General features: G+C 41.0%; 1 protein-coding gene across 1 annotated transcript in view; it reads right to left on the bottom strand.

Moving 5' to 3' along the window:
- Positions 1–12,116, bottom strand: part of SLC5A7 (solute carrier family 5 (sodium/choline cotransporter), member 7) — a 21,117-nt gene that overhangs the window by 4,985 nt on the left and 4,016 nt on the right. The window contains exons 2-4 of the mRNA XM_010019548.1: positions 11,350–11,463; positions 8,173–8,328; positions 3,609–3,757 (exon numbers count right to left, since the gene is read on the bottom strand). Coding sequence (XP_010017850.1) covers positions 3,609–3,757; positions 8,173–8,328; positions 11,350–11,463 — 419 coding nt within the window. The remainder of the gene's footprint in view (positions 1–3,608; positions 3,758–8,172; positions 8,329–11,349; positions 11,464–12,116) is intronic.

The following is a 12,116-nucleotide window of genomic DNA, read 5'->3' as shown; positions in this document are numbered from 1 at the left end:
ATTTATTCTTCACCCTCTTTCCTGGACCACACTGTTTCTCATCTACATGTAAACTTGGTGTGCAATAGCATCAGGATTTGCCAGTATACAGACATGAGACATCATAAACACACCAGAAAGCTTGGGAATTAGTTTTTAATTCAACACAAAACTATATCGTGACAGGAGAGGGGTGCTGTTGGTGAATCGCTTCTCTTTTACTCCAGAACACCCAGTAGCCCAGTGTTACAGCACTTTTCTGCCTTGAGGGTGATTTCAATCAGGGCTCTTGACTGTTTTTTTGTCTCTTTGTTTTTGATCTAGGCCAAAACTTCAGTGCAGAAACCCTTCCCAGAGACAGTATCTGCCAGAAGGTTTGATTCCTTCCCCAACTGACTGTGCATTTACTTGCCAACTCATTTTTCAGTGGTGTGACTTTGCATGAGGAGAAACTCAGCAGCTCCTACTGAGATGAAAACCAGGCTTTGTGCTATACGGCACAGGCCATCACAAGCACAGCATCCTTAAGGATCCAACAATATTCAGAACCACACTGATTACCACAATCCAGCTCATCACATTTAAGTGTATGGGGTAACAGAAGCAAGGACAGGAGAAATCAGATATCTCTCTATTTTATTGCAATCATTGCAATAATATGTGAAGAATATATTGTAGCACAGCCTGTTATTTAGGCTGTTTTTTTTATTTATCATGTACCATAGTATTCTGTTCTCAGTTATATGTTAAACTTTGCCAATTTAAGCCCTTGGGCAGAAAGATTCCCTTCTCAGTGTCTGCTTGGGCTTTTCTGGGAAAGATGACGAAAATGTTTCAATTGCCTCCAAGATATTTTGAGGGGAAAAATAAACATATTGTCAAAATGAATAGATATTATTGTTGAGAAATTCATGGGGAACGAGAATGTCAAATATATATTTTTTGTTCTTGTTTGTGAATCTCAAATCTCAAACATGCTCAAGTGATGAGCTTCTGAAGAGCTGTAGTTTGCCCATACTCAGCTGAGATTTTCAGTAGGGTAAATTTGTGAATGTCCATCTCTAGCCATCCTGCCACAGCCCAGGATTTAGTAGGTACTCTGTTGCAAATGCATTATGAGCTTTTGTAATCCATTCCAGTTCCTGACAGTAACTTAGCTCTTTGTGATCTCAAGGCTACCTCTACATTAGTAAACAAAACAAGTCAAGACACTTTCTCTGACCCTGTAGTTCACTGGCATGTCATGGTGTACATCCATACATCTAGACTCTTCTCCCTGCTAAATAGCACAGTGCTCAACTGTTCCTGGGAATTAGCTGGGAAAATACTAGTTGGAATGTGCCAAAACAGGGCTGGGACTATGTTAACAATTAAGCACTAGTAATGGTCCTGTGTTTTCACCTTGGCACTCTTTAACTTGCTTAACATGGACATAGACCATTTCTCCACTAAGTCCTTTCTAACTGCAATAGAAAATTCTATGTTTTGAATAGAGGGCAAATAAAACCAAGGCATGTGGAAGTGAAGCAGAAACTGGGACTTTATGCTGGGACTTGAAGCTTAGGGGTAGAAGTAGCAGAAAACTAGATGGACCTGGACCTCATGAGGGTGGAAACCAGAAAATAATTACTTCTCATGGTGGCAGAGAGTTTAGAATGGGTAATTAATAATACAGCTGAGATGAAGAGTCAGTAAATAGTGGGGATACACTGAGGGATCAGGGAAAGACTTTCCAGACAAGATAAGGAGCTGGGGATGGCAGGTGTGAGAACTGGAGAGTGAGGAGGGAAAGAAAGAGACTACGTGGGATTGTAAGGAGAAAACCAGGGAAGTATGTGGAATGGTTGGGGTAGAAGATATGGAAGCCTTAGATGGAAGTTGTGGCTGAATCAAGGAGCCAGGGTAGGGAACCGAAGTGACTACAACAAGCATGTCCTCTTGGGTAAGAAGCAAGAGAGGAAGAGACACTAGAGGAATGAGCAGCAAAGCTCTATGACAGTGAGAATACAAACTGCTCCAGAGCCTGGAGGAGAAGCTGGCATTACCTGGGCCTGTGACATCTTGTTCTGTGAAGGTGTCCCATCTCATCTAAAACTGCCTGACCTAGAGCACTACCATTTAGATGTCATCTGAGCCTTCCAGCTCCACTGGTGAATCTTGACTTTATGAATGGTTCTTCTATGTGGCATTATTGTTATTTATTTCAAAAGAGAAATTACATAAAGAGCCCAACCTGAATTAAAATGACACAATTAAAGCTATGGAGCCATTTAGAAAACTGCTGTACAACCTTCATTTGCCTTCCCCTCCCTGTCAGGTTCAGGCTTCCCTAATACATGATCACATGTTGTTATTCCCATGGGATGAGAGTCTTTAGCAGCTCATGAGCCGTTTTCATTGGAAGATTATTTTTGTATTTTGATTTATCCACAATTTTGGAATTTCTGTAATGCATGCCATCTGTAGAAACTGAATGTTTCACAAACATTAACATACATGTTAGGGAAGGAAGTATCTTCCCTGCTGTGCAGGTGAAGGATAAATGTATGAGAGAAGAAGATCTGGAATAACTTCTCACTTGAGGTGACCAGCTGGAACTGGGATTTGCTTTTCCAGGGTATTTAACACAATTCCTATGCAGTCAGTTAAACAGGGAATGCTTAGCACTTCTGCAAATAATGCCAAAGGCCTCACGGTAGGATGCCACAGAGTGATGATGCCCACAGGGTAACTTAGTGAACACCTGTGCGAACACTGGCTGAAGCAATTTCCCTAGAGCTGCATAAGAACTCCAGTGAAAGCAGAGAAGGAACTTTGGGTCCGCAAGGTACCAGTTGCTTTATCTCGAGCCACCCCATTTATTTCAGCCTCAGTTCTCTGCACACCTGTGACCATCTATTACTGCCACTGGCAAACAAAGACAGCAGCTGTTTTGATTGCACCCCTGTGATCTGAGTCCTGGTGCATTGACATTTTTTAGAGCAGGGCTTGAAGAACAGCAGTAAATAAAAGCAAAGGCTACCCAATAGCATATCAGCGATAGCTGACAAGAGGATATTTATACCACCATATTCAAACAGCAAGGTCCTATGGTGAGACTTCTTATACTGTGGTCTCTAAGGATGGTGGAGGGAAACAAGGGAAAAACCAAGAAGGTGATTTAAAGCAGGAGGCTAACTAAGCTGTGTCAGTAGGTGACAGCTACTGGAAAGAGAAGCAGGAGAGTATCAGCTATGCAGGTCCAGTGCCAGTGTTTCTGGACTGCTTTACTGATTGCTTCCTGTGTCTGATGCCTCCTTCTACTGCCTCTGCCATAATCCTATGGACAGATAGGGAAGGAGACAGGAGGCTCAGCAGAAAAACTGCAAGACTGTTTGCCCTAGCAATAAGACTGGTTGGAAAAAAGCCAAAGAATAACGCCTCTTGGTCAGCATTCTTGTTAAAGCATGGGCTATACATCGATGTAAATGCAGACTCTTTAAAGTCAGTGCTCTATGAGTGGAGATATTCCTTCTCCATGCTTTCAGTGAAGACACAGTTCCAAAAGCTGGGCAATAGGTTGTAGCAGTCATTATAATGCTCAGGGTAAAATCCTCAGGAAAGAAGGATAAAAAAAAAGCTGAACTTACCAGTCCCAGGAAAATGCAGAAGAGCTGAACTACATCAGTGTAGGCCACAGAATAAAGCCCTCCAACAAGCGTGTACATAGTTGCAATCAGGGCAGATATAATGACTGAAATATTGATATTGACGTCAATGATCACACTTATAGTGGCTCCTGTGGGGAAAAACAAAGCACTGTGTGTTAGTGCATGTCACAGCATGTCTGATGAGAAGGCTCTGTTTTGTTAAGTTGCATATAGTCTGCATATAAGTTGCTGGTCTGACACTGCAACAGCATGAAGATATTCCCCCCTTCATCTTCTGCACAGCCCTTCTGCACCTTTAAGGGGGTGAGGAAAGGAAGGCTTCTGTTGGTCTAAGTTTAGGATCTGTCATTTTGCAAGTTCTTATGAAATGGAGGAGGGAAGGGTCCCAACAACCCTTCCTTACATTGTTCAAGCTCTGTAAGGACTACACTCATGTTCTACCAGGGAAAAAGCAGCCAAAACCAGCTAAAGTTTCTCTGAGTGAGTTGCAGCCACATGGGTACAAGTGTACCACTGCAGTAAAAGCTGTGCCTAGGGAAAGTCTGCTGCAATATACCACACCCTTTTGTACCTCTCTGATGCTCTGAGCTAGTCCCTTTTGACAAAGGAAGAAATGGTAGAGGAGACATGATGGCTATAGTGACAGTTGTCAGTGACCCTTCTAAAGTGCCCTTGCATTGTTTATATGGGACAAGGGTGGGTTTCTTTGCAAACTGCAGAATACATCCTCTATTTTTGACCTAGAAACCAGGAACTTTTCCGGTCATCAAGCAGATTTCATTTGTAGAAAACAAACCACAATGTTGAGCTGACCAGTCAGTCTCCACAAAACAGCTCATAGAATCAAATCGTGTCTGACACTGAAAGGCACTTCTAGAGATTGTCTAGTCCAAGTCCCCACTCAAGTAGTGTCAGCTGGAACAGGTTGCTCAGGATCATGTTCAGTTGGGTCTTGACTTCTCTGGGCAACCTGTGCCAGTGTTCGACCTCTCCCACTGTAAAAACAATAAATAAAATCAAAAAATCTTAAGTTTAAGTGGGATTTCCTGTAATGCTGTTTGAGCCACTGCTTCCTGTCCTGTCACTAGGCAGCACAGAGATGAGCCTGGTTCCATCTTCTTTATTCTGCTCCCACCCCTGCCAAATCTGATGTTTATGCAGATGAGTAAGATCCCCCGAGCCTTCTCCAAGCTGAATAGTCCCTGCTCTCTCAGCCTCTCCTAAATGCCAGACACCTCAGCCCCTCAATAATCTTTGCTGCTCTTCACTCGCATCTTTCCAGTATGTCCATGTCACATATATTGGGGAGCACTGGATCCAGCACACCAAATGTGTCTCAGCAGGTTCAGGAAGAATCCCCTCCCCAGACTGCTGGCAAGGATCCTTCTAATGCAGCCCAGAATGCTATTGACTTTCTTTGCCACGAGGGCACATAGCTGGATCATGGTCAACTGCATTATTTTCTAACACTCCCAGGTTCTTTTCTGCAAACCTGCTTTCCTGCTGGTCAGCCCCCAGCCTTTTCTGGGACATCAGGTTTTAACTCCCCAGGTGCAGGACTTAGCATTTGCCTTTGTTGAACTTCATGAGGTTCCTGTAGGCTCATTTCTGCAGCTCGTTAAGGTCCTTCTGAAGGGCAGTACAACCATCTGGTCTATCAGCAGCTCCGCAAAGTTTTTATTTCCTGCAGACTAGCTGAAAGTCAGCTAGGTCATTAATGAAGACATCAGACAATACAGGACTCAGTATTGACCTCTGGGGTGCACAACTGGTGACTGGCCACCCGGTGGCATCCATGCTGCTGATCACAGCCCTCTGAGCCCAGAAGTTCAGCAGCTGTCAGTCTTCCTCACAGTCCACTTGTGTAGTCTGTACTGCATCTGTTTGTCTATGAGGGTACTACAGGAGATGGTGTAAAAAACTCTTTTTGAAATCCCCAACATGCCCTGCTCTCCCTTTATGAACCAAGCCAGTCAGCTCATCATGGAAGATTTCAGGTTGGTCAGAATGAATCCATTCTGATTCCTCCTAGTCCCCTTCTTGGCCATCTTTTGCTTGGAAGTAGTTTTCAGGAGTATTTTCTTCATTACCTTCCCAAGGATTGAGATGAGTCTGACCAGCTTTAGCTCCTGGTATCCTCCTTCTTGAAGATGGGAGTGACATTTGTTTTCTTCCCATCTTCAGGAACATCTGAAGGAGGACAGTCTTCAGATTACTGAGACTGTCCTTGCCATGCTATCAGCCAGCTCTTAACAGCATTCATGGGATGCATCCCATGAGGTCCCATGAAACTGAGTCTTTCCAGTTGATTTAAATGTCTCCTAACCTAATCCCGCACCAGGAAACCTTTCTTGCCCTGGCTTACATTAGGTTTATCAGAGTCCTGTGATTCCTGAAGGCTGGTCTTACCAGTGATGAATGAAGCAGAGAAGGCACTGAGTATCTCAGCCTTTTTCGCATCCTTTGCCACCAGTTCCCCACTTCCATTAAACAGCAGTTTATGTACTTGTAGAAGGCTTTCTTGCTGGCCTTCATGGCCATGTTCAGATCCAGATGGACCTTGGCTTTTCCAAACCCACCTCTGTATGCTTTGGCAGTGTCTCCCTATTTTTTCCAGGTCACCCGTTCCTGTTGAATGCTTCCTTTTTATGTCTGGGTTTAGTCAGGAACTCCTTTTCCATCCATGCAGGTCTCATGCTTTGTTTTGCTGGTTGCCAGGATGACTGTTCTTGAGTTTGGAAAAGGTGATCCCTGAATATCAACCAGCTTTCCTGGATTCCTCTTCTCTCCACGGCTGTCTCCCATGGGATTAATCCAAGCAAATCCCTAGAGAGGCTAAGTCCTACTCTCCTGATTTTTGCCTTGTTCCTTCTTTTCATAACCCTGTATTTCACCATCTCATGAATATTGCATCCAAGTCTGCCTCTGACCTGACTCATCCCTGACTAGTTCTTCCTTGTTTGTAAGTAACAGGTTCAACAGAGCACCTCCCTTGATCAGCTCCCTGATCATTTGTGTCAGGAATTTGTTGTCAGTGAAAGAAACCTTGCTTGTGCCCTCCGGCACTGCCCTTCCAGCAGCTAGCAGGATGGTTATACATTTACCTTAGGTGAATTAGCTATCTCAAGTGATTGCAGTGTTTAAAAACATGTTTAAAAAATCCTCTCCTTATAATTAGGATGATTTCAGGGAAACATTCTGCAATAGCTTTAGGTCCTTGCAGGTATTGTAGATGGATATTCTTGGCCGCATGGGTGGAAGAGTTCCAGTAGTAGAACACAACACAATGTGTCATATGTAAGAGATGCTGAGAGCTGCCAGGTTTGTTTTCTTTGGGACTAAATATTCATCAGGGAGGATAGGTGTGCAAATTAGGAGGTATAATATAACTAGATTATTCACGGAGTAGTTAAAAGTCAAAACCTTCAATGACCTTTATAATCATTGACAATCTTTAACTGTCAGATGTTAATATAAACCTACTAGAAAGGTATTCACACTATTTGCTTTGAAATATCACAGATTAGCTTGTCCTCAATCAAAAAGAAATTATATTCCAAATACTCAGAGTGTTCTTCAAGTTATTCAACTCCTATCACCTCAGCATGTAGTTTGTTCTTGGTCCTTTAAGGGTTTCGTGATGAAATTGTGGTAAACAAGTTCCCCATTGCTTTGCAGTTCATCAGAGCACAGTTGGAGAGTACCTTCGAAGTTTATTTTCTGTTTAAAATAGCTTGTGCTAGAAAACATTACCACATGCATATGCGCTATGAGAATGATTAGCTGGTAAAAGTCAATTACTGGTGCTTCAACTCAAGGGCTTTCTCAGGTCTTGAAGGGATTGCTAAATTCAGGCCTGAAATATAATTAAAAACCCTGGAAAATGATATTTATTTTTTTTCTTCAGGACTGGAGGAGTAGTTGGGTGATTTTCTATTGAGTCATAGTTTAAATAATTCTGTGAATTCTTTTTTGAATCCCAACTATTTTCTTCATTTTGTCAAGTAGAAAGCCATTTAGAATTGAATAATACCTCAATTTATTGACCACCATCTGTTTTACTTTTGTTATTTGTGCTGTGGAAAGTTCTGTATATGCAGGTCTCATATATGCAAACGGTTATTTTGTTTAGAGGCACTGGCAGTAATGTTTCATATCTCTAAGGGAAATTTTGACTGGATTCTGTGATGTGATGTAAAAGAGAAGCTGGGTCATCCTTGACACAAAAGGGACACTTATAATTGTTCATCTCACCCTCACAATTAAGGGAAATCTGTTGCTAAAGTTTTTCATTCTTTTTGATAAGGAACAACTTAAAGATACTTGAAAATTAGTAGATACCTTGTGTGTCTTTCCATTTCCAAAATAATTGATGGGGTACTATTACCAGGTTTAGTTACTAGTTAGCAAAGGCCTGAGAACTGTCACACTGAATCATTTGGCTAGGATAACTAGCATTTGAAGCCAGAATTTTAATGCATTTCTGATTTTCTGAATAATTTCCACTTGTGATAAATTAATATTTATACTGCTTATTCCTTACCTAAGGCAGAGAAGATGGCAGCAGCCCAAAACATTTCTCCCATTAAAGCTGGAATAAACAGTAGCCCTCCCATCCTTTTTCCATAAAGCTGCTGAAAAGGGTCTAACATTGTCACATAGCCTTTGGATCGCATAGGTTTTGCAAAAAAAAGGCCACCTACAAAGAAAAGTAGCATATGACACCAGGTGCGGTGGAGAAATGCATTACTGTTAAGGAATAAAACATTGATTGTCAGTTAAGGGTACAAAAATATCAGCATTACAGTTTTGTTTTCCTTTTTTTTTAAGAAATGCATACAGTTAAAAGACCTTTTATGAGCTCTTACCCTCTTACCTTACGTCTGTCTACAGAGTTACATAAACACACCCACACCATTAATATCTATGGTCTGATAATGAAAAATAAGTTTGTCTTATTTTGTCTAATTCAGTTTACTTAATCTGTCATTATGGATGCTGTTAGAGTTTTGTTTAATTTTGGATCGGCCTAAGGGAATGGCTTTTCTACCTAATCCTCTTCATTCTTAGAACAGAATTCAGCATGAATTTTCACATGGTCCTACTCTAAAAATGAAACTGTCCGGGATTCCTGGATCAGAAATATGAGTCCACACATGGTTTAGTGCACACATACCACTGATTCTTTCAGGACAATTCAGATTTATTATGTATGCTTAAATCAACCTTACTACACCTGCAGGGTAGGCCAGATGCCTTCTAGGCTCTGCAGGTGTTGGGCTTCCTGAACATTTGTCATACACTTATTTAACTTATGTGTGTTCAAGAATTTTGGTGTATCACAATTCTGCTCTGCCTGGCTGGTATATGGGCTGGATATGTACATAAACTTGCAAACACCTCACCTTTTTAGTGTAAAGTCCTCAATTTTTTTCTGGCTAGTTAAAAAAAAGGACATGACTTGGGAAAGCTGAAAGAGTCTTCGTATGGAAACATTGTAGTTGAGATCTGCACGTGACAGTAACTACTTCTGTGGACTTCTACCACAGTAAAACTGCTGAAATGCAATGTACAAGGTACAATAAAAAACCCTGGAAAAACAGTCAGTTCTAAATAAAATCTGTTGTACAGTATCTGGTGACCCTTATCTAGATTCTTCATCACAAGATATGTAATGTATTTATCACATTGTACAGAACATTTTCCTCATTTCTATGTACTGCCTTATATCACTCATATTTCTTCACTTCATTAAGTTCCCTGAACAGAAGGTGCTGGTTTACCAATCACATTTTATTTATTCTGTGTATGTTGAAGCTGTCTTTAGGCAGGTTGTTTGGATGCAAAAACCCTTGGGCATTTTTTTACTATCCTTTGATTGGTCATGGATCCAGTTCCTATTCTACTTGTTATGTCATCATTGCAAAAGACAGCTAAAAGAAGAAAAAAAGAGTCACTGGTGTTATCATCTATTAGGATATCCAAGCATCTGTCAAAGGAAATAGGAGATATTCTAACCTTTAAAACTAAATTGCTTGAAAAACTAGGGAAAGTGGTATGCAGCACAACGTTAAACTAACAAGATGATAATCTTAAATCCTTAAGTCTGAAGCAGTAATATATTTTCTAGCCTTGTATTTACAATTTTGATTGGTTTGTTTTTTTTTCAAAGAAGGATAAACAACTCCTCCCCTCAAACCTGCAGGTACATATCACTCTTACAGAAATGCTTTCCTCTTTGTGCTCAGCAGAGCAATATATGATACAGACTTCTCTGCAGTGGCCACTACAGCTTTCCAGGAAAAGAAGTCTGGACATCTAAAACCAGCTGGAAACGAGGGAATAGGCTAACTCAACCCCTTCTGAGCTATTATTAGTTTGGGTCAATTTTACAGAGGCTAAGAGTCAGGAAGATGCTTGTGACTGTGACCCTAACAACCACTTAATGAAATTGATGGATCATGACCCTCATGACCTTTTAAGGACATCAGCTGATCTCCAGGCAGACACCTACTGTTATTGTTTTCCTTACAGGAAACAGAGCTGCTCTCAGGGATAGGAATTACTACTGGAACTGGAGCTGGCCTCTCTCTGGAACATGCCAGAGAGGAACATCTATGATGGGGAAGGTTTCTGCCTTCAACAACTAGGACAGGCCATAGGAAATAATTTCCAAGCAACAAAAAGAGTCGGGAAGGAATCTCATCTGAATAGGAAGAAATAGAAGGGGCAAGAAGACCTGGATAAGTAACCAAGAGAAATGAAGGGACAGACTAGGTTGGAGGACCATGAGAAAAGACTCAAAATAGACTGAGAGGTCAAGTATCATTAGAAAAGCTAATACATCAGTTAGTTATATTAATGAAAGATGAAAAACACAGGATCTTTTTTGCAACAACATACTTTTTAAACAGTTTCATCAGCGGTTGCCTTGGGGACATGATCAGTTGACAAACTGAGAGATGTAGTTGACAATTTTGTAGTGTATTCATCATGGCTACAAGGCAAAACTTTCATTGCAAGCTGCTCCACAGTTGAGATGCAGTAAGAAATTTTTAATTGTTATTATTTCTGAGACTACATTTCAGGAATTAGACACCAAAGCACTTAAAAATTATAATGCTGTCTGTATTTTCCACTCTGACCCTGCATACAGCAGGATTGTGTATTTGCATTTTGACATGTGATTTGGAGTTTTGTACCACATTTAAGAGGATGTGTGCCTCATTTTAAGGAAATAAATAGACTGGTTCTGCTACAGACTTCCTACACAAAATTAAACAAGTTAAACCCTTGTGAAGATCTATAAGGTATAAGCACTTCCCTGATGCGAAGGGATATTTGCCATTCTTGAATTCCAAGATTTATACATGCCCTGATACTATCATGATCCAGATCACATAGGCACTTAAAGAAGACCTGAACAAATAAAGCTTAGTACATATAATTAAAAAAATCCCACAATTATTCTTATTGTGTCCTCCATTGATCAGTATGGTTGTAACAGTCAAATAGGTCTTGCAAGGCATTCAGGTGGCTTAAGATACCAAAGCATTTATAGCGATTTTCTGTTTCTTTTTAATAGCAAATCCTATCAGCAGGAGAGATCCAGTTTATCTCAGTATGCTTTTATCAGATCCTAGTTGGTTCAATTTAAATGGTGGACTTGTCATCAGAACTGTTTAAAATGAGAGATGATTAGCTTTAGTTCTTTGCTTACCTAAAATCAGACTAAGGGAATATCCGATAGGTGCCTGAGCCCAAGCTAGACCATAGCCTGGGACATAAACAGCTTCTGCTGTCCCGTTGATATAACCTCCTCCAACCCATGTAGCTGGAAAAGAAGAGGTGGAAAACTCTTTAAAGTGCATTAAGCAAGAAATCATCCCATGTTGTAGAATAAAATTCTCATCACTTGTAATATTGCTATTTTTATTATATGTACTGTACAAGCGCTAAACATGACATCCGTCTATAAAAGATAGTCCTAATTCAAAAAGCTTACAATTTAAGCATACAGAAAAAAAAGACTGAGAGAATCACCCACTCATTACCCGCCCTTGTGTCCATGTTTGCAATTGTCCTGACCCGGATGCAGGACCTTACACTTGGCCTTGTTGAACTTCGTGAGGTTCACTCAGGCCCGCCTCCGTAGCCTGTCAAGGTTCTGCTGGATGCCATCCCTTCCCTCTAGAGTGTCAGCCTCACCACTCATCTCAGTGTCAACTACAAACTTGCTGGGGGTGCACTCAATCCCAGGGTCCATGTCCCTGACAAAGATGTTTAATAATATTGGTCCAAATAACAACCCCTGAGGGACACTACTCATCACTGATCTCCACCTGGACATTGAGCCACTGACCACTGAGTCCATGCCTACCTGGAATGTGTGTTCCCTATTGTGTCTCAAGCAGTATAAACTTATGGAATAGGTTGTAAAGACCTGTATACAATAACAAAGGTAAATATTTAGAAAGGGAATTGTAT

The sequence above is a fragment of the Nestor notabilis genome, unplaced genomic scaffold (assembly GCF_000696875.1).
Source record: "Nestor notabilis isolate BGI_N333 unplaced genomic scaffold, ASM69687v1 scaffold14618, whole genome shotgun sequence".
Taxonomy (NCBI): domain Eukaryota; kingdom Metazoa; phylum Chordata; class Aves; order Psittaciformes; family Psittacidae; genus Nestor; species Nestor notabilis.
The sequence above is the reverse complement of the archived record's forward strand: the minus strand, read 5'-3'. Positions and strand labels throughout refer to the sequence as shown.